This window comes from Melanaphis sacchari, unplaced genomic scaffold, assembly GCF_002803265.2.
Source record: "Melanaphis sacchari strain LSU unplaced genomic scaffold, SCAv2.0 Contig4_pilon_pilon, whole genome shotgun sequence".
Lineage (NCBI taxonomy): Eukaryota > Metazoa > Arthropoda > Insecta > Hemiptera > Aphididae > Melanaphis > Melanaphis sacchari.
The window spans coordinates 10,436,837-10,459,630 of record NW_020271335.1 but is presented as its reverse complement, the minus strand read 5'-3'; the positions used below and the strand labels follow the sequence as shown (position 1 = coordinate 10,459,630).

At 26.0% G+C, this 22,794-nt stretch overlaps 1 protein-coding gene across 1 annotated transcript; it reads right to left on the bottom strand.

The window, feature by feature from the left end:
- Positions 1 to 481: 481 nt before the first annotated feature.
- LOC112598989 (PH and SEC7 domain-containing protein 2) lies at positions 482 to 8,031 on the bottom strand. The gene is made up of 14 exons (XM_025345677.1): positions 7,546 to 8,031; positions 6,529 to 6,595; positions 6,267 to 6,320; positions 5,983 to 6,203; positions 5,072 to 5,905; positions 4,772 to 5,010; positions 4,512 to 4,705; positions 3,890 to 4,082; positions 3,631 to 3,824; positions 3,342 to 3,570; positions 3,124 to 3,268; positions 2,919 to 3,062; positions 2,032 to 2,183; positions 482 to 699 (listed from the first exon to the last, which is right to left on the bottom strand). Exons 1-14 carry the CDS (start codon positions 7,681 to 7,683, stop codon positions 684 to 686), a joined length of 2,820 nt encoding a protein of 939 aa, XP_025201462.1. The 5' UTR covers positions 7,684 to 8,031; the 3' UTR covers positions 482 to 683.
- Positions 8,032 to 22,794: the final 14,763 nt, after the last annotated feature.

Here is a 22,794-nt window from a genome sequence, read left to right as displayed (position 1 = left end):
CAAAATAAAATAATGGGTTTGTAGATCAAAAAATAATTTGGCACATTATAGGATATTAAACAAATAAACCCTTAACAAGGGAAGAAATTAAAATCTTCACCATTTATGAGTTCTATGATGGAAATGTATATGTATTCTGCACATATATATATATATTTTACATAAGTATAATCAATTACTATACTTTAAGTCTGTTTATTTCATTAGGCATTAAAATATAAACTAAATTTTTCAATAAGTAAAAAATGATATTTTGTTTAAGTATTTAAAGGTGATTAATTTGTTAAACACTAATTTAATAAATTACATTAGTTGGAACGAAAATAATACTAAATATTTATAAAATAAATGAATTATAAAATGTCAAATATTTTTTGTCAAAAAGTACTTCTTCAAATTTATAAATTGTATTATATTAGTCTAACCAAAATGTCATATAAAATCATTATCTTTATTATGCAAACATTATTTTAGTTATACATAAAATAGAGGTGTCAAATAAAATAAATTTAAATAATGTTTAGAGCTAAATATATATATTGTTCGGAATTCATTTGCATACTTTTGATTAGGGATCAGTAATATCCAGTGTTAAGAAAAATAATAATAAAAAAAAAACAAAAAATATTAACTACACAGCCAGGTGACAATGTCTTGGAAGTCCAGTGGCATATTTTGCAGCTTCAAGCATCGATACTCCTTTACCATGCATAAACACAAAACATTCTCATTATGAAATAGAAATAATAATAGTTATAATAATATAATTCTCGCGCAAAATGTTAACGTGTTGCATGAGTCAAAACAGAAATTTGTGTGCAAATTTCTTGTGATTATCAATCAATACAGTGTAATGTGGTATAGTGTAATAAAGTGTTAATTTTTATATCAATCAAAGCATTTATCTATAAGTTTTATTTGTTTGTGATAACATTTTACAAAAAATAATCTAAGAATTGTTAATCACAAATACCTACAATGTTTAAAAATGTATTAAGTTTATTAGCAAAATTGCAAACAAATAATAAATGACACATGCTATAAATTCATATCATGACATTTTTCTTTAAATAAAATTGAAAGTATTTGATAAATTGTCTGTCATTTCTGAAAAAATCATAAATAATTTTTTCTTGAGAATTTGTTAGTAATTATAAGTTATTACTATTTTTAAGTATACAAGGTTTTAAAAAAGCGTTAATTAATATTCCTGAAAATATTTAAAATTTAACAATTTAATTTAATTTAAAAGAGTTAATAATTGGAACAAAAATATTTAAATAGATTTAGCTTATTTTATGATAAAATTCTAAAATTAATTGGAAATATTTATTTAGTGCTTTTATATATCTTTAACAGGTATTTATAAACAAATTATAATAAATACTTAACAAAGATAAATTCTTTAATAGCACAATAAATCTATTTAATATTCATTGATTTTAATTAATAGTAGAGAATAAAATAAACTGAGCATTGTTTTAAATTATTTAAAATATTTTTTTTAAAGATGAAAAAACTGGTTTAATACTATATAAAATCAGATAATATTTGTTTTTTATAAAGTTTAATATAGCGCAAATAATATTTATTTGTTAATTCACCAATTAAAATATATTAATAATTTATTTCTGTTCCAGATATTTAAAATTAACTTTTTTTTTTGCTATGCCACTGTGTTTCTAAAATTGAAAAACTGAAGCATTTAATTAGAAAATAAATAAAGCAAAAGCTAATTAGTTTGAACTCAACATTATTTCAATCATTGCAAAGGTCATATTAGTTAATATATAAGTGTTATGCAATATCAGAAATGATGTACCAAACTTGCATATACAGAGCCTAATGTAAATTGATCCCTGCAATTTTCTAAAATAAAATATTGTATCCCTGCACCTGGCATTTCTATCCAAAACCAAAAGTTATTCAAATAAATAGTCACAGAATTGAGAATATTAATGATATTTTTAAGATTGTATACATTAATAATGTGTTGCCATTGTAGAATAAATAGCTGCATTGTAACTGTACCTGTTTGAAGAAGGTAATGAACTGTTTTGTTCATTAACAGATACCACTTCTGTTTCATCATCAGTCTCCATTAACGCAGTACTTGAGTCATACTCTGAGTGTTGAATCATTTTAGATCTTAACAAGTAGACATATGTTTTATAACGCTTTAACTAAAAAAATAAATAAAAAATTAGTTAATAAAAGCACAATATGTACATTTAAGATAAAGATATGAGATAGTTTCAACATGTGGTATCATTTCCTGGATATAAAAGAAAAAACTTATTTTTATGATAAATTAGATGCAAAGCATGTGAAGAATACAATTTATTTATTTTTTTACTTTGATATTAATTTTTATGATTAAATTAAATTATAATGTTTTCAGCTATTTTTCAAAAAGTTAATAGTTATTTACATTTGCCAGTATTGGTATGAAAGACATTCAGTATGTTTTTGCTAATACAAAAATATTTTGTTTCTAATCTTACTTCTTATACATTTTATTATTTAAGTTAAAGTTTATTATAAAATATTCAGTGGCCACCCATAATAAGTACTAACAATTATGAATAACTCGTATACATTGAATATAATAAATTAGCGTTTTAACTCTACATTTTTATTTCAAAATTTTTTTTTAAAGCACTGATATACTGGTTTGAGTATTTAATGATAACAATGAAACATAATTGTCAAATATGTATATTTTTAATGGCAATACCTATATATTTTTTTTAAATGTATAACTAACTTAAGTTAATTATTAAAAAAATAGTAAAAATAATTTTTGTAGAAAGAGAAGGCTAATAGTTTCAATTTTCTTAGTCAGATATTTTTGTTTTGTACACTCTTCACTTAATATATAGATTAATATATATCAGATATTAATTAATAAAATTTACTTCTTCTAATAAATGTGATTCTTTTTCTTTATAAAATTGTAATGTAATATTTTTAGTTCCACGTTCTGGGGGTTTCTTTTTATGGGCATCAAGCTCTAATTCTAGTTGTCGCAAAGTATCTTCATGCTCACGAAGTTGTTCTCGCTTTAAAAAATAAATGAAACATTTTATAATTATAAAAATAAAATATTTTAAATAATCAAACCAAATTTAATTTTGTTGGAGCTGATGGTAATAATGGCCTTTGGAATTTTTTCTGATTTCCAACAGCACTTGGCAATCGTGGGGCAGAAAAACTAGCACATACAAAATTAATTGTATTTATCCATGAATCCAATTCTTTAGAATCACTAATAATAAAATAAACAATAGTAAATAAATAGAAATGAAAAACTGTAAGTGGAAGTTTATAAAAATGATTACCTGGTTTGAAACAAATATTCTGCTTGATCTGCAGTAACTAGTCTAAACACATGTTGTTTTTTTGTGTAGTCTGTAGCTTTAGTAGCTAAGCCGTGATGTATATGTATTGCATTATGAATACTATCACTAATTTGAGATTTTCTAAATCCAGAATCATCTTTATGTAAATAAAGAATTAGATCACGTAATGTGCAATAGTACATTTTCCAACTACGTTTTCCTCTTGCAGCTATAAAATCGTTAAGACACAATATTATTATTAATAAAAAATAAAACTAATATGTTTTACTTTTTTTTCCATTGGCTTCCATGCAACATTTTCTCATTACATATCCTTTTTTATACTCTAAAGCTTGAGTCATGACATTTTCATCATAACTTCCTCCACTTTTGCCTATTTGGCCAGAAATTTTATTTCCAAGACCATCAATTGGTTGACTAGCAATTGCATTTTTTAGTTGATTTTCATCCAAATCATCATCACTAAAACATGTCATAAATTAATAACTTCTAAATTTGAATTTTCTATACTTAAAATTATATTTTACCTGGCCCATTCAAGAGGATTAGACTTGATAGCCATATACAATGATTTAAGTACGTCACGTGGAAAATGTTCATTATCATTTAAACCAGCCAGGTTTTCAATAAATTCATTACATGTCATTTTACGTCCAATCATTTGACCATGTAAATCAGTATTTAATAGCATAATGGCACAAGTTAATGTATGAACAGCATCTAAAATAAAATAATATTAATTAATATTTTACACAATTAAAAATATTATTAATAAAATAATTTATATTAAAAAAAAAAAAACTAGAAACTTTTAAAACAATTTTCCATAAGGTATCAAGGTTACAATCGAATAAAAGGAATTGTTGACATGCCTACATAATAATAATAATAAAAAAAAACAAGATTGTTTATATTACATGATATTCAAAGGGTTATCTAAATCTATCTATACATATTCATACATGTACCTAACTATTAATTTTATTTTAATTAAGGATTAGAGAGCAAATGTAAAAATTATAATTAAAATAAAAGTATATGTAAGAAAAATTAATTGAAAATATAAATAGTTACTACAATAAAAAAAAATGTATTTTACTTAAAAAATGAAAACTATATTTTTAATAAGCATTAAAATTTTAATATTACCTTGAGAGTTGAAACATTGAGGATTGCAGTCCAAGAATCGTTTTGAAAAATGAACTAATACCCTTTCTCTTTCTTGAGTTTCTCCAGTCAAACTAAATTGTTTCAAAAAATGCCTTAATGCCAAATCTAATGAATTTCCTTTAAAATCAAAATATTTTAAATATTCTTCGGCAACTGCTCTACTGAACTCATTACTGAAATCATTTGTTTTTTACTATTATTTAGTCTTTTTTTAAATAATTATATTTTTATTTTAATACTTTTTACTTAGATGTCGAGATACATCACTTTTTTTGAATCCTTCTAAATAAAATAAACGTTTTGCTAGTCTTACTGCCGAGGGCATATCCACAGCTTTAGGCGAATAATGAAAACTATGTAAACTATCAGAATCAAAATCTTCATTTTGTGTCCAGTGCTCATCATTATTGGTAACAGAATTAGCCAACTGAGCTGCACCTTCCATTAAAGCTAATAAATGTTGAACTTCTTCTTCATCCTAAATTAAAATATGAATTTTTAAAAATAGTAGGTAATTGTAAATATAAAATTCTACATACTTTAAAATCTTGATCTTTATTATCACTCATGTTTTCCTTGTCATTGTAATATCTATTGTTATTTTCACTGTCTTTAACCAAATTTGTTTTTTCTGGACCTTTTACCTGTATGACAATTCGATGGTCTGTGTGATTATCATAATATGTATACTGTCCTTCTGTAGATCGCTTTCTAATCTTTGGTTCACTCGCTACAATAGTTGAATCGCTGTCACTTGGATCTGTCACTTCTAATTCACGTGAGTTAATTAAGAAATCTGAATCTGCAGTATCTTGGAAGTCCGGACTTGATATATTTGAATGACTGCTAGTTGGATGACTGTTGCCACGGAAAGATCCTTTGACAGGTCGTCGTCGGTCAGATGGTGATGACATTATTGATGAGGATATGGATGTCGGTGATGTAGGTGATAAAACTTTTTGGAGGGAATTGCAAGAAGCTGATGTTTCATCAGGAACATGACCAGCATTATATGTCCATAACACTCTCTTGTCTTCCATTTCAAGTGGTTTTAAATTAGTATTTAATAAAGTATTACAAGAAGATGTAATATCTTCGTCTTCAGTATCAATACTGGTAGTAGAAGACATTGGATACTCAGAATTTGAACGTAAAGGATCTTCTGAACGAGAGCCACGTTTATAGTTGGACATATTTGTAGGAGGAGGAGAAACTGGCGATGTATTTCCAGAATTAGGTTTTGCAATGTTTGGTCGGTCATTTTCAACAGGACTACTAGGAACAGAATTAGAATTTACTTTTTGGAATTTTTTTGGGCCACCATTTTTTACCAAACAATCAACTTTTCGATCCCTCTTTGGTAATAAAGATACCTAAAAATAATAACAATATATGAGATGGTATATAATAAATGAAAGTGGAAAAAAATTAAAAACAAAAAATATCTTACCTGACTATTTTTAGACATTTTGATAACTCTCTCACCAGTCATCATAAATGCTTCATATTTAGGAGCTTCAGCTTTATTTGTATTTGTTCTAGTAACCATTTCTAATGGTGGAGGATGATGTTGTGGTGGAGGTGGTGGGGAATCTATATCACGAAGCAGTAATTGAGGGGAGTTTCCATCTTCAGCCAGTTTATCATGCACTTTATTTTTAATAGCAGGATCTAAAACTCATCAAATCATCAAATTAACAATTAATCACTTAAATAGTATAAATATATACTAACCTCTGACTAGTTTCAAAATAATGGGGTTTTGTGCTAATCTCAAACATTTTAATACTAAAACAAAAAAAGTATTTATTAATGTAAAAATATCACAATTGAAAAAAATAAAATAGATAATTGTAACTTTTGAAGGAAAAATTAATTTAAGATTAAGTATTTGCTTTATAGATATTCAACTTAGGTTGTTTTCACATTTAATGGTTTAATAATAGGATCAAACACATGATAAATATTAAATGTTCTAATTTTCAAGTAGTGTTACCTTCTTTTATTGTACATGTTTGCACATCTTCATTATTTATCTTTATGATAACATCGCCAACTTCAATCTAGAAAAATATTAATGGATACTAAACTTTAATATAAAATTTATATGTGAAAGGAATTGAGATTTTTCTAAGAAATTTAAGTGTATTAATACGCATTGGACTTAGGTTTTGATAAGAGTTGGTACAAAACTATTTTACATTGCATTTTCTTTTTTAAAAATCTTTATAAATAATTTAAAAATATAGGTACATGATTTACCTGTTTATCTGCTATTTAAATCTTACAGAAATTAACGTTTCGCATTTAGTTCTTAACAGATAAATAGATTGTAAAATATAAAATTTTGAAAGGCATTGGAAATAGAAAAGTATGTTATTAAATAATTACCTTATACGAATATATTTTTTGAACACAAGTTTATGTGTAAAATAATGTACTGTTTTCATGTTATTTAGCTTTTGTCATTTCAATCCATCAATTATTTTAATAACAAGGGTATTATTAAAAAAATGTTAAACATTGAATCAAATTAAACTATAATTGATAATGTTTTAAAGAGCATAAAATCAACATGAATGTAGGATATTTCACTTAATAATCAATAACAATTCAGGGCCATATCACTTTCCTGATTTAGAAATACGTGTAGGTAGGCACAAATTCTACAAAGAATATAATTATGCGCGTTTTCTCTAAATGGGTTATGTGTAATGCCACTGGTAAGACAGTGACCAATATGTAATTAATTGAACCTCTATAGGTAGACGCATCATAATATTAAAGTGAATAATTGGAATTGAAACGTACAGAGCAGATTCCAAACACACAACAGTGGCCAGAGAAATTAAAGAATTAAAAACGAAATGGCCATAATCGTGTGCACTGCATGGTAAACGAGTACCTATGGCCAGCAGCCATTGAGCTGCTAGACAAACAAACGTCGATAAACGGGAATGGCTTCACGGACGAGTCGGATAGGTATCGACTGTGAGATTGAGCACTGCAATACCTGAGCGCATTCGGCAGCTGGCGTGTTCTCAATGATGTCGTAGATGACTGGCGGGCAGTCGGCGATACCGAGTAAGGAAAATCCCAGGCCCGAGGGCATTTCCGGTCGGGACAGGGTAACCGAAATCTCGACGGCCATGGCGGCGGGTGTCCTGAGGCTGGGACTCGATGCCACCGGCTGGTCGGTCACTCCACAACGATATACCACCCGACCTGGCTCTGACCGGTCACTTGTCGGGCACGAGCGTACACACCGGTGACCGCCTAAGTCATGTCTGACATGCGGGCGTGCGTGTGTGGTCGAGTACTCGGGTAGATGAGTGGGTGCGCGCGCGAGTTAGGTCACTGTTCACAGGCGGCTGAGGCTGCCGCTGCTACGGAGGCGGCAAAGCTGACGAACGGTCGACAACATGACGAGTAACGACGGCGGCGGTGATTATAATACAAATACACGGCACTACGACCAGCACGGGCACATGATACGGCCGGGCACGGTGGGACGGGGGGAAACGGTCTCGCGTAGTATAGTGATATCCGCGACCGCGCGATGACGTCACGGCCGTCCCGTCACCCCCACCGTGGCGCCAACCGCTGTTATCAGTTATCGCACGACGGCGCACGTCTCAGCGCGAATTGCATTTTTGCTATAAACAAGTACAATGTACATGATGATATTGAATGAAAGTATTGTTGTTGTTAAAATCTAAAATCAATAATATTGATAATAATATTAATAATCATCTATTATTAGTTATTACGTTCAGCGTCAGAGGAAATTTATAATATTAATTGATTATTATTGTGATAACATTGATCGCGGATTTATAAAAATTTAAATCTACGCGCTTTAGCCTATTATAGGCATAGGCAGATATTTGATTGAATTTTAGGGGGGGGGGGGGGATTAAATCTTTTTTTGCATTGTTGCAAAATAGGTATCAATTAAATATTTTGAAAAATGTTCAATAATTTAGGAGAGGTTTTCAATTTTTTTTGGGGAGTTAAGTCCCCAAGCATTCCTCAATCAACGTTTATGATTAAAGGTATAATTATTGTACATGGTAATCCATTAAATGACCAGTTGTGCGGTTGTGCATTACAGTCCTTACATTTCATATCGCACTATAAAGATTTATTGGACGATATTTTCGTACAATGCGATTTTGACAGTTATTATTGTATTAGTCACACGTGTTAAGTCAGTAATATTTTTACAAAGAAAAAATTCAGTTTTTTCACTGTTCAATTATGTATATCACAAATGTGGTGATTTTTTGGTTTTAGAAAACGGAAAACTAAGAACATTTCAAAAAGCGTTAATGTACTATTAATATTTTCAATATTAATTTAAAATATAACGAGTATTGAACTAATGTTTTTTTTTTTTTTTTTTTAAACCGATAAGGCATATAAAATATTCTTAGGCTGTCATTAAAAAACGCGGAAAGTCAATGAAATAAAATTAAAATATATCTAATTGGGCTAATTTTGGTACATGCATTTTGCTCATGGTTTAGAACTATGCAGAATCATTTTTTTTTTTATAAAATCACAAAAAATGACCATAAAAATAGAGTAGCATGTCCCAATATTGATCGCCTGTTAAACAGTTTGTATAAGTAATGTATACACGTATATAATATATAAGTATACTAGTAATATAATGTAGATTATACTGCCAACTTTGACAAATGCGTGCCGTGTGGCGTGTGCGCAAGTATGCGAATATTGTGCAAATGTGCAATACTGCAATCTCGTTTCGAGCATAGAAAATTCTCGCTTGGAAACTATATACAAGCGCCTGTAGCCTACTGCACCGATCCTATTGCACGCATCAGCTGTGATGGGTATTATTATTTTTATAAGACACAAAATTTACTTTTTCTACGTGATATTACATACGTATACTCACTTAATTAGTTCGCTCGTGGATAACATAGGTATTTAGTTATTATTCAACGTCGGGTTTACCGTCTAAATACCGTATTTAATTGGCTTTCACGTGTTCTCGTTAGTAAAGGTTAGGACGGTTAGGTAGGTTGGTCTGTTGAGGTGCTCGTATACCTCTCTCGATCGCATCGGCAGTCGGTTGTTATACACACTCGTGCACACGTACTGTGTATAATATAATTTACATTATATTTTAATTTTATACACACATATATCGCATCAACGCGCGTGTTTGCCGATGTCGGAACAAGGTCGACTTTGAAACTATAAACGCGTCATTATAATATATTTATATATATATAATACATTATATCAATATTTACGCTCGTTTAAATGTATAATAATTTACGAATGCCAATGTCGACATGACTAAACATAAACATCAATAGGTACATGTTTATGCTCCCAGTCGTGGATTTATATAATACTCGAGTGTGCCGTTTAGGTAAGAATTGGAGCTAGCGTAGGCTATCGTGAAGTTGTTTTTCAAATTTAAAATCATATTTATTAGGTATTAATAGCATAAAAAACATACACATATTGATATTCTAACAAATAAATGAACACTTCAACAATATATTATTCTACCGAGTGCAAATTAATTTCATAATATACATTATGCTTACTCCTCATTTATTCCCTTTTCAAACTATAACCTATTTTATGAAATGATGAATTTATTTTATTTTATTAATTAAAATCAGCTAAATAAAATGTAGGTAAGCATTTGATGTTAAAATTAAAACTATGTATAATTAACCTTGAATATTTATATTTTAATAAAGTGTTATCCAGTGGTGATTTTGATGAAAAATGTAGCCTGATCATTGCGAAAAGGCCTTCCCTTAAAAATTTGTCAAAACTGCTACTTGAGTCTATAAAAATCGCAATGATCTTACATTGGAGTTATATTTCTGGGAATGAGAGAGGGAATTTATTAATATAAACAGACCTGAGAGCAGTTTTTCTATCCAAAATTCATTTCAATTTCTAATTTAACTAAATATTTTTGTTACACAACATTAAAACGTAATATGCTTATGACTTTAACACATTAAGCGCAATACCTATAGTATTTTAAATTGTATTATAATGTATAAGTAATTTATAATTATAGAAAATATTGTATATTATATCTTACCCCAGTTACACCCCTCTCAAAACATATCCTTAAAACTTGAGAATGAGACATGTATTTAAAAATGAGCGATCTGTGTTAAAATAGTACTTACTATACATGTAGCTATAACAAGATTGCAGAAAGTATATTATTCATTTTTATTTTTAGTCAAAATATATAATATATACCTATAGGATGATATAAAAAGTATATATGATAAGAGACAAATAACATGAGTATTCAAAAAATTTTCATTTTAAATAACTAAATATCACTCAAAAGTAAAAACACATTTTATAGATACATAATAACTATATTTATCTGTTATTAAAATGTCCCAAATTTCTAATTGAACGGATGATTGCAGACTATGGCGTAAATATAATACATACCGTATGTAAATTTAAAAGTGACACTATACATTTATAATGATCGCACTTATTTCATGATATGTAAAACACCTACATCATTAATACTAGTTGTGCAAAATTTTGTATAGTTGTATACAGTGAATTCCGCTTAATGTGGGCACGTTGGGACCAGCCCTGTTTGCCCACATTAAGCGGTTGCCCATAAAAACCGAAATTAGTAAAAAAAAAAAAATTATAATAAAAAAATATATTTGTATTATCATATAATTGAAAAAATTTTTAAATAATTATTAGATATATAAATAAAACTAAATACATATAATATATTAAATAAAATTAATCTTTGGATGTAGAAGGTATACAAAACGTTGTAATTTTTCGTTATCTAAGCTGTTTAGTATGGATCTGGTTGACAAAATAGGCACACGCTTCAAGTTTATCAGACGGACTATTTTCGTTTCCCTCTTGCATGAAGAACTTCTGCAAGAAATCAATGCACTTTTTCGCCTCTCTTTGGCGAAATTTGTTTATTTGAATGGTAATGATTTTTATTACTTTCGATAAACACAATCTCATAGATACGACGAAACCCGATTACATTAATCGTTTTTAAATACGTATGTGTATATTCTAACGCTATGATAAAAAAAATTGCCCACATAAACCGAATCGAGTGTCCATATTACGCGGTTTTATTTGACATTGTTAATATACATTTGTATTGGGACCAGACATGTTTGCCCACAATAAGCGGATGCCCATATTAACCGGTGGCCACATTAAGCGGAATCCACTGTATTTCGTTTACCTAATAAAAAAAAAAAAATTATTTTCATTTTTTTATGTAGTAAAGGATATTGTAATAGATACCTACACAAAAAAACTTGAACACATGTTTAATGCCTTTATTATAAGTCTGTAAACATAACATTGAATAAATAATCTAGATATTAAATTTAAATACAGCCAGAAGTGATAGTATATTAATATAATAGGAATCAAAGGAAATTAATATTATTGTTTTCTTTCTATACTAATAAATTACAATTGATTATTAATAGTAATACAATTTTCATTGAAGTTTTCAATTCAAAATTTGGGATATCTGTATTTATCACGTTTTAGGTTTTTGAATATAATATGATCCATGAATGTGAGCAAATTTCAATGCTATAGTATAGTTTACGGTATCTATTTAACACTAAAAATTAAAACTAATAAATAAAGGCAAATTGGTTTTTAAAATTTATTTCACGGCTAAAATATAACTTATAAGTAATAAATATTATAACCTATATACATATTACTTGCTCATAAATATAGTTTGTAGTTAACCTATATGAAATTACTATAAATTATAATACGTAATGGCTTACTTTAGTTTTTATTTTTATGCTAATATATCATATAATATGTTATACACTTATACCTTATAAGTTACGTCTATTTTAGACTTTAAATTTGTAGATGAATTTTTTTTCTAAATCAATAGGCTTAAAAATAAATAATTATTAAGTAGATTCATAAGTACTTATATTATTATAATATACAATTATGAAACCTGACAAAAACGCGCGTTGGTTATATAAGACGAAGGTCAAATCTTTAACAGTTTAACGCGATTTTTCGTTTGATCATTACATTTTAGAGCGAAGTCAAATCTTGACAATACATAAATTAATCAAAAATAGATTCTTATCCAATTCCATAGAAAAAAATTTCTATTTGTATAAAAAATAAACAATAATTTGTATCATATACAATATACATACAAGTAATAATGCATATAAGTTTATTAAAAGTATAAATTATGCACTAAATGCTGTGTATATAGCTAGGTGAAGTTTATTCAATACACTCTATTGACTCACCTCGTAAAAAACCTGATATAGATAATTTTGCATAAATGTTATAAGGCGTTTATATATATAATACACGTATATATATAAATAGTGATAATAATAAAATTCTATATCTTTTTCCTTTACAGGACACACGTTGTATAATATCTACTGTAAACGCATTTGTGCACTAATATACAATGTATATTAACACATACTGTAATGAATGAAAACCTGTATGGATACCATACGGCACTGTTGAAGAATAATTCAAGTTGCAAATAGCGATGAGTGAGACTGAATAGGCAGTGGCGAACCCAGGATTTTAGTACTGTGGGTCTGCCTCACTTATGAGAGGCCACTGTGTAGAAGGTTCAATCAACTGTACATTACAAAATCGCTCGCTACGCTCGCGATTTACCTTATTTATATTACATATATTAATATAGTAAATACTATAACTAAAAGAGATAAAGCATAAGTCATAACTAATTTTTTAATACAATTTAAAACTGACTTATAAACTTTGATATTATTAATTAATTCAAATTGAATGGGTTTTTCATATCTTTCTAATTTCTATACATCATATATCATAATATTCATAATATATTATATTTATATTTATACATTTACAATTATATTTTCATAGAAATGTTCTTGAGTCTGTGTACATTTTATAAATTACTTATAACACCATATTATTAGTTTATATTATTTCTATTTTTGATTATCGTAGTATTGTACATATTTATGTAGTTTGTCATTTTGAGAGGCCACATTTTACTGAGAAAAAAAAACGGTGGGTCAGCTGACCTCCCAAACCCCCCCTGGGTCCGCCCCTGTGAATAGGTAAATATACACGTCACACTGCAGTAATGGTGGTGAAGCGCAGATCCGACGCGTTGACTCTCTTTGAAGTCGAAAACACATATCATTATAATATATTATACATTACACTGGGTATAATATACATAATTTATTATTATATTATGCAAATAAAATACAAATATAAATATCACTGGACGTTGCAGCATGGACTCGAGAAAAAGTTTAATTTCTGGTAAACATATTTCAAGCAAAATGCACAAGATCATTATAAATTTCTATTTTGTGATAAAAAGGTAGATAACGATTTTCCATTATTTACACTTTGCAGCAGCACGTGCCTATCACCGGTACTACCTATATATTAACTGCCGGTCTGCCTACGACCTACGGCCCCGCTTTGCCGCACCAGGCAGCGATGAATGAATGAAAAATATTTTCACACAAATATCAATAGAAGAACGACCTGGTGACGCGTTTCATGAAATATTATAATATAGTGATATTTTATATTTAATATTATTAAAGGTAGGCAATGGTTATTATCCAGTTAAAAAAATATTTATTTTTATTAAAGTGATCAACTTAATTAGTCAATTATTTTTCTAATTAATTTAACTATTTGAAGTATACGTTTTAACAACTTAACTTTTTCTAATTTAAAAAATAATACCTAATAATTAAAATTATAAAATCATTTACACGTACCAACCGTTTAAAGTATAATTAAAACTAATTCATTAATAATTTGAGGTTAAATCATATAGTACACAAGGATGTTAATTTTAAATTTTTAGGGTTAAGTATATTATTCTGCTAATAATTTACTTGTAAGAAATAACTTAACTAATTTAAGTTAATTTTTATAGTAACTTGCCGGTATAATAATAACAGTAGTAGCTGTAGTACTTGGGTATTTTTCTTTATACATACCTATTGTCTATGTATAATCAGTAAAGATAGCTAAAAAGATAACAACAAAAAACGAACTGTTTTATATGCAGGAAAGTATTAATGATGATTAAAAATAAAATTAACATAAAAAATCTAAAATAAGTAACATACAAGCTACTATATAGGTTTGATTAATGACGAACAATTTAGACGAATAAAAATCTTTAGTTACATAGGTATAGCATGACGCTATCCCACTGCTGCTAATTAGAGGCGAATGACACATGAGACTGGGTTATGTCAACTAGTAAGCTGTAAAAAATGTTTGGGTAATCATTATTCATTGTTATTTCAAATTTTGAATAGATTTGAAAAACATTAATTCCTTTCGTCAGTTTGAAGAATATAATATGATTATTGTTAGAAGTTAATACTATTGTTGGAGGACGAGAACTATAAATATAATATAATACTATACATAATATGATAAAATACATATTTTAAAGTCTATATAACGCTAATATATATATATATATATATATATATATTGATCTTGACCTATATGCGTTACTTTGATGTGCTTATAACAAATATTATATGTAATGCAAACTAAACCAACTATAATGTATGTAATGCACAGATGTATTATTGATAGATCAAAAAACAACAATACATGAAACGTGAAATAATAATATGTCCTTAAATCCTATTTAGAATGATAAAACATATAGATTGTGCTTACATATAATCACACAGAAACATAATGCACGAATCAATAATGGGCATTTGATGGATTTAATTATATCTACTCGTATTTTTTAAAATTCTAAATAAAAATAGTTGTGTTTTAAGTATTAAACGATTTATTTTGTGATTTTTATCCTTATACTTTGTTGGTTTATGTTCTTGTGTATAAATAGCTTAATTTTTATATGAAAATAAGTATCTGTATATAAAAAAACTTGCTATGAATTTTAGTATTTTATAAAGTTTACTAGGCCATTCAGCCGTTTACGGAACAATGACGACGATAACGAAGACAACGACGTGTTGGCGGTTATATCGTAAACTTCTAAAAGAAAATAATTGGCAATTAAGAACAATAATTTACTTATTCAACTTTATATTTTCTGCACGGTGGATTTTACCCCGTGAAAAATACGTTTAACAGTTCAAACGAATATAAAAATCGTTCTACTGCTGACACTACCAAAAACAAAATAATATATACGTATTATGTGTTTCTTATATGGATGTATAATTTTCAATTAAAATATTTTATAATATTTTTAATAATGAATGAATATGAAAAATTCAAAAAATAATTAGGCACTTTGGTCATAAAGAAATATATATTTCTGTAATTATCTATGAGATTGCATTTATTTATAAATGCATTTTTCTATAATATATTATCTTTGCATATCTAAATAGAATATATTTATTATTCCATATCTATATAATATTATGAATTTCTATGTGTATTTTATTTTAAAAGATGATAAAAAGTTAAAAGCACCTTTATCATTTAAAAATATGTTATATAAATTTAAAAATCAATTAATAGGGCACATTAAAATTGTTTATAATTTTTAAGGACAAATAAAATTATATTTGGATACGTACTAAAAATCGAAAACGTGAATATATTTTATTCAAAATTGTATAACTAGTTACTATAAACGTATATGGTATATAAGATTTAATATGAGTTAGAACGTTAGGTGTGAAATAACTATTGTTCAAAATATTGACCTTGCTAGCTTGCTAAATAATATTGATGTGTTGTTCATTGCTGTATTCCATATTAGGAACTATTCACTATTCCATACTTGGTGCTTATCCTCTAGATTAAATTTTTGCGTGCATTTATTATTCTTTTAAATTATAATTTATTATTAATACAAGATATTAACTATAGAAATAAATTATGATTAATTAGTGAAGCCGAGTATATTATTTTTATGATTTTAATAACAATTAATAGAATTACATAAACTATATATACATTAAAAAGTGCATATATACTTTTACAATTAATACTTTTATTTTTGGATTTTAAACGATATTGATTTAAAAGATGAAAATGAATAAAAGTATGTAAATGGGAACTACTCTGCTTTACATAAAGTGTTGAGTGGTTACTGTAATGATTGTGTTAAATTTAAATTCAATAATATATCATCATTCATTGTAAACGAAAAATAATTCTGATTAGAGGTGGCCTGTCAGCCTATATCACTTAGTAACTTTCACAATTTCACGATTTGTTTTTTATATAACAATTAATAGTAATTTATTTTATGATAAGTACTACGGTAGATTGATTTAATTTTTATTGAAAATATTGCATTTATGATGTTATTAACATATAATTATTATAATAGCAATAACATAATAAATATTAACATTATCATCAACTTTTGAATTAATACCACTTAACCGTAGAATAGTGTGAGTAGCTGGTTTATATTTATGGTATTAATAGGTAATATCTCAAAAATAATCCAAATATTTTGAAAATACTATTGTGTTCAGTAAAAATATTGAATTATAACAAAATAATTTATATTGTTATTAATCATTAAAATATATGACTCCGTGTAAGTTTGAACATCAAATATCTATAACAAATTTGAGCCATTGTTTATATTTTAGATTTTGTAGTTCCAATATTAACTACTTATAACGAACTTTGTATTAAATTTTCAAATTTTGATTATAAAAATTACATATTTTATTAATTTTTAACAGCAAAACAGATTGAGAATTTTCGTGATTTTGACGAATTTTGTTAATATTTGAACTACTAAAAAAAAATTGTGCTTATGTATTTTTAGTATTTTTATATAGATATAAAAACAACTTATATTCGATATTGTATCAAATTTTCAATACTTTTGGTTCATAAAAATATTTTTTTTATCATCATTTATAGAAAAAAAAAATTGAATTTTAAATGGCTATAATATTAAACAATTCAAAAAAGTAAAAATATTTGAAAATTGTTGCATATGCAGGGAATGCAAACATTATTATTTGGTACAAATGTCCAGTATCTAAGGTTTAACATTTTTAAGTTATACCAAAAAACCAATTTTGTCAAAAACTAAAATTCCCGTTTCTTTTAATTTTTGTCTGTTTTCCTCGATTATTTTGGGAAAAAAAACTGGGAATTATAAATTATGATATTTCTAAAGTAACTGCTTATTGTGTTTACAGACACACACACATATAAAAGAAAAACGCTTTGTTCTAAAATCAATACATTCATCGCTCCGCTCAGAACCTAAAATGTATAATATATGCACGGATGGCAATAATTGCATTTAAATATGTAAATGCAGTTTTATTCTTACTAATTAATATGAAAACTTAATTATATAAAACAAGGAAATCATACGTCATCCTCTTTTTAAGGAGATTTAAAATAGGCAATTTCAATTAATTCTAAGGTAAATTAAATTTTATCACATAAAATATACTTGAAAATAATGTTAAAAATAAAGTATCAAGTTGTTTTAGTATTTTTATTAATTGGTGCGCAACTTTAAAAAATTATACTATTACTATTAAGCTGTTTTATATAGGAAAAGCCCTTAACATTACAGTTTTATAGATACAACTGCATTTATCACAGAGATAAATTGAAAATTCAAAGTAAAATATAAAAAATATTATTTTTGCTACCCTAATAGTTTTTAAAATAATTAAAACAACATTATATTTTAAATAACTATGGGAAAATTAGAAAATAGCTTTGTTATGAGTACAATATAAGGACAATATTTTATTGTATGAAAATTGTATGTCTTAAATATGTTTGTAAAGTGTAAGCTTAACTTTTCATATCTAATAAAAATAGCGAGTTTACAATCTACATATATACATCACGTAAGTTTACAAAACTACCTAAAAATTATGAAAAATATCATTTTTAATTTAATAACAAAATATTATTCTATATTTTACATTTATAATTTATGCATAATGATTACAATCTAATATTATAGATTTGAAAGCAATTGTATAAATAATTATATGATTGTTAGTTATTTTTACATTGGTACCAATGATAATTTCTAGTATTGTTCTTTAGATTTTACAGATATCTATTAATAAAACATAGAGTAGTTTCAGCAAAAATTGAAAATTGTTTTTAATAACTATAAAAAATATAATAAAAATATTTAAATCATTATCAAAATCACATTTTTTTACGAACAAATCTGAAAACAGACAACACACATACTAAATTGTTAATTATAATTATCAGCTCCCGCCTCATCTATTTTTTATAAGTATTTATTGGTTTTAACTATATTAGCAAAAAATCTTGATAAACTTTTTTGAACATATATTTAAAGAGTAAAAGCGTATATAATATCATACATATAATATTCGAACCACTTCTTATAAATATCAAAACTAACGATAGAATGATTTATGAACGATAAAATTATAGATTCCAGTAGTATTATATAGTCTTATTCATATTTTGTTTTTGCTACATAATTGGTGCACCAAATAAAAACATTAAATATTTGTAATATTATATTAAATATTGAGTGTTATTTATTTCAAGTTTCAACTTAACTATTAGGGAATAGTGTATTAATAATATTTTTTTATTGAAAAATTATTTACGAGTATAGGAGAAAAAATAAATATTATCTTTAGTCATTTATTTTGAAAGATTATTACTGGTAATAATCATGTTCAGCTTAACTGATACTAATTCAGTTTTATAATAGAAGATGAATAAGCAAAGTTCATCATTTTGATGTAGCAAAAATCATAATAGTAAAAAAAAAACAACTGTCAATAAGGACAATGAATACTTGATAAATGTCTATTTGTAACATAAAACTTCATTTTTTTTACTCAAATGATATCCTATATTCATGCTCGGCTTTCTAGTTTTCTGATTGAATACTAACCCTGTCAGCGATTTCTAATATATATTTTTACATTGATGTTTTATTTACTAAAAAATCTTATTTAACTGGAAAAAATATTGTATTAAATTTTAAATTTAGAATTAACGATGCAACAACTTAACACTAATACATACTCAAAACAAAATGTGATTTTAATACAGGGGTGCCCAACCCAAATGATCTTGCGGGTCACTTTGGAAATACATTACGATCCCGCGGGCCACATATTTTTTTATTAAAATTGGTTAGGTAATTGTGTTGTTATTTCAGAGGGCCACGTATAAAATTATATTAGTATTAATATAAAAAAATACAAAATTTAATAACATAGATAATATATGATAGTTTTAATTTATTTATTTCACTATTCAGTGATGTATGATAAATCTAGCGAATCGCGGATTGGCCATTCCTGTTTTAATATATAATGTGATATTTTTTCTGTATAATCAAATAATTTATAATATATTAATAAAATACCAAAGTATAATTTAAAATAAGTATCTTTTGCAAAAAATGAACAATATATTTTTACCAAGTTTAAAAAAAAATTGCTTAAAAACTGACTAGTACAAAACAAGAAATATTCGTCACGAAAAACCCCGCCATTGACAATGATTACCAACTATTAAAAAGCTGATCTGAGTATAGTAGAGGTTACAAGTTGTTGGTATTAACTTTCTCATCAAGGCTCTAATCTCGGGAGATTTTTTTATTTTAGTTTAAGTACATTTATTATTTCCAATGCAATTGTACTGAAATCATATTAAATGACTGATATATTAGTATTTAATAAATCATATATAGTAACGGTAATTGTTTACTCGAGAGCTGTGATGATCAGAACTAAAAAATAATAATTTAGTAAACATTAACAATTTTTTACATGTTGCATAAAAAGAAGTTAGTTGAAATTTATACAAAATATCATGTGGAAATAAAACAAAATTATAATTAAATTTTAAATATATAAAATATATATACTTAAAAGTTTATAAATAATTATGTTGCAAAAAAATTTTGAATTGTTAAAAATAAATTATAGTGTAGTATTTTGTAGAGTTTTTCGATTAGCCAATAAAATCTCCTACTCACTTGATTTTTTTAATTCGACACGTAATAGTTTTAAACTTGATACCTACTTAATTGTTTCTAAAAAAAAATGTATTCGTATAGTTGTCATTAGATTAATTTTTTTAGTCTTATACATTTAATTGTTAAAATATTCATATATTTTTAAAGGGTTATTTCCCGTTGGTCATACAATAATTAAATAAATACATTTGTTTCATTTATATTTTTTAATTTAATTTAAATGTTTATTTTTCAACCGGATAAAAAAGATTTTAGTTCGAGTTATTTTTAATATCCTTGTTCAGAACTAAAACCAATGTGTTGTACGATATTTATAGGTAATTAGTGACGAACATATTGCAGTTGAATGTTTAATATCTTCTTGGTCAGTTACGATGGGAATAATTTGAAGGAAACTATTTGTTGTTAGTCAACATAGGTACGTAGATCTGTAAAAGTTCCACTCCGTTTGAATATCATGATGTTTCTATTTTTAAAAATGACCATAACAATAAAATTAAATAGGTGCTAAACAATTAAATTATAGAAACTCACGAATGTTTAAAATTACAAAACATTTACAGAGACGTTTAAAGCAATACGTATTAAGAAGAAAAAAGTTAATTAAAAGTTGAAATCTGCGGTGCATATAGATAAAAACTTGAGTTATTAATACTAGATAGAAAAATAAACTGTCAAATATCAAGATAAGTATATATATATATATGACATGTATGTATAAAGTTTTTAATAAAAAAATAAAATAAACAAAGTGCAGTTTTATTTTCGTGACCAAAAACAGTTTATACAATGCTTAAATAAAACAAATTAGTTGAATTAATAATGAATTGTTTAAAAAGAGAGATTGTTTAACAAATCATTTCGTTATACGTTAATGTGTATCTTTATATAGTCTATAACAATAACAAAAACACGAACATGGGAAAAGGTCTGGTTTACCCTATTTAATGTAGAAAATTCTATTGCTAAATTTTGAAAACTATATGTAGGCTTACGTTGTATTATACTACACAATATATTAATTGTCTAATATTAATATTTTATATTCGTTCTGAAGTAATAAATTAAAAATTATTAATAGGAAATCGACAAAAATCAAATTTGTTAAAATTTCTTAATTTCTGTCATAATTTCTCTAAAAAAAGTGAATAAGAAAAAAAAATGACTGTTCAGATTGGTAAAATTATGTCTAACTAGACTTGAATAGTTGACTAAATAAAAATATGTTCACAAAGAAATATACTAGAAAAAACATGATTACCTATACAATCTAATATATATACATTTATCACTGAATCTAAAGTATAAAAGAATTTTAAAATTTACCTACACTTATATATCACATAGTAACTTAATAATGTTTATTTGTTCACTAAAATATCTTTATACTTATTTTTGGTTTTTAAAGTCTGTGATTTATATTAAAGTTGTGTTTGAACGCGTTGAAAGAATGATTTTAATTTGATTTATAATATAAATATAAAGGCCTCTTGTAAGCTTTAATTAAAAGCTCTACGGGGTACCTTAAAAGGGAACTTACATTCTTGTCACGTCACGAGTGCAGGTTAGTACGTGTTACACGTCCAAAACACTCAAAGTAGTACATTATTGTTGTTATATTAATCGTAATATTTTTGTAAGAATTGTAAGATAAAATTTAGTAAAAAATAGTGTACTATATTAATATTATAGGTACGAATGGTACAATTAGAATATGCGCGCGTGCATATTAGTGCAGGTTCAATAATAAATTATAAAATATAACAGTGAATATAATTTAAAATGTTTTTTTAGTATAAAAAATATGAAATATCATCATCTGAAATTGTTAGAAAAATTTTGTTTTGAAAAAGAAATTTTCAATCTCTACCTCAAATAGTTTGTTTAAAATTAAACATTTTAATTATAATATGTATGTTATGAAAACATTTCATTTTGATTTATATATTTTTTTAAATTTTTATAATATTAAATAGTATAATAATATAGAGATAACAGAAGTTGAAAAAAATGTAATGCATTTTTTGCATATTATTAAATTTTAATTTTAATTTTCAAATTAAATAAAAGTGTAACCATTGGGTTACTTCTTTTTTCATGCAATTTATGTCATATTTATTTATAGCTCATATTTTAATTGGAAATAAAGTTTTACAGATTGTATATATATATAAATTAAAAAAAATAATAAAATGTTAAACAAATATTTAT

Coding starts and splice junctions, on each gene's coding strand:
- LOC112598989 (XM_025345677.1), bottom strand. CDS start 7,683: ATGGCCGTCGAGATTTCGGTTACCCTGTCCCGACCGGAAATGCCCTCG. Junction 6,596..7,545: donor CAGCTGCCGAATGCGCTCAG/GTATTGCAGTGC, acceptor ATATTTTTCTAG/ATTGAAGTTGGCGATGTTAT. Junction 3,571..3,630: donor GGAAGCCAATGGAAAAAAAA/GTAAAACATATT, acceptor ACGATTTTATAG/CTGCAAGAGGAAAACGTAGT.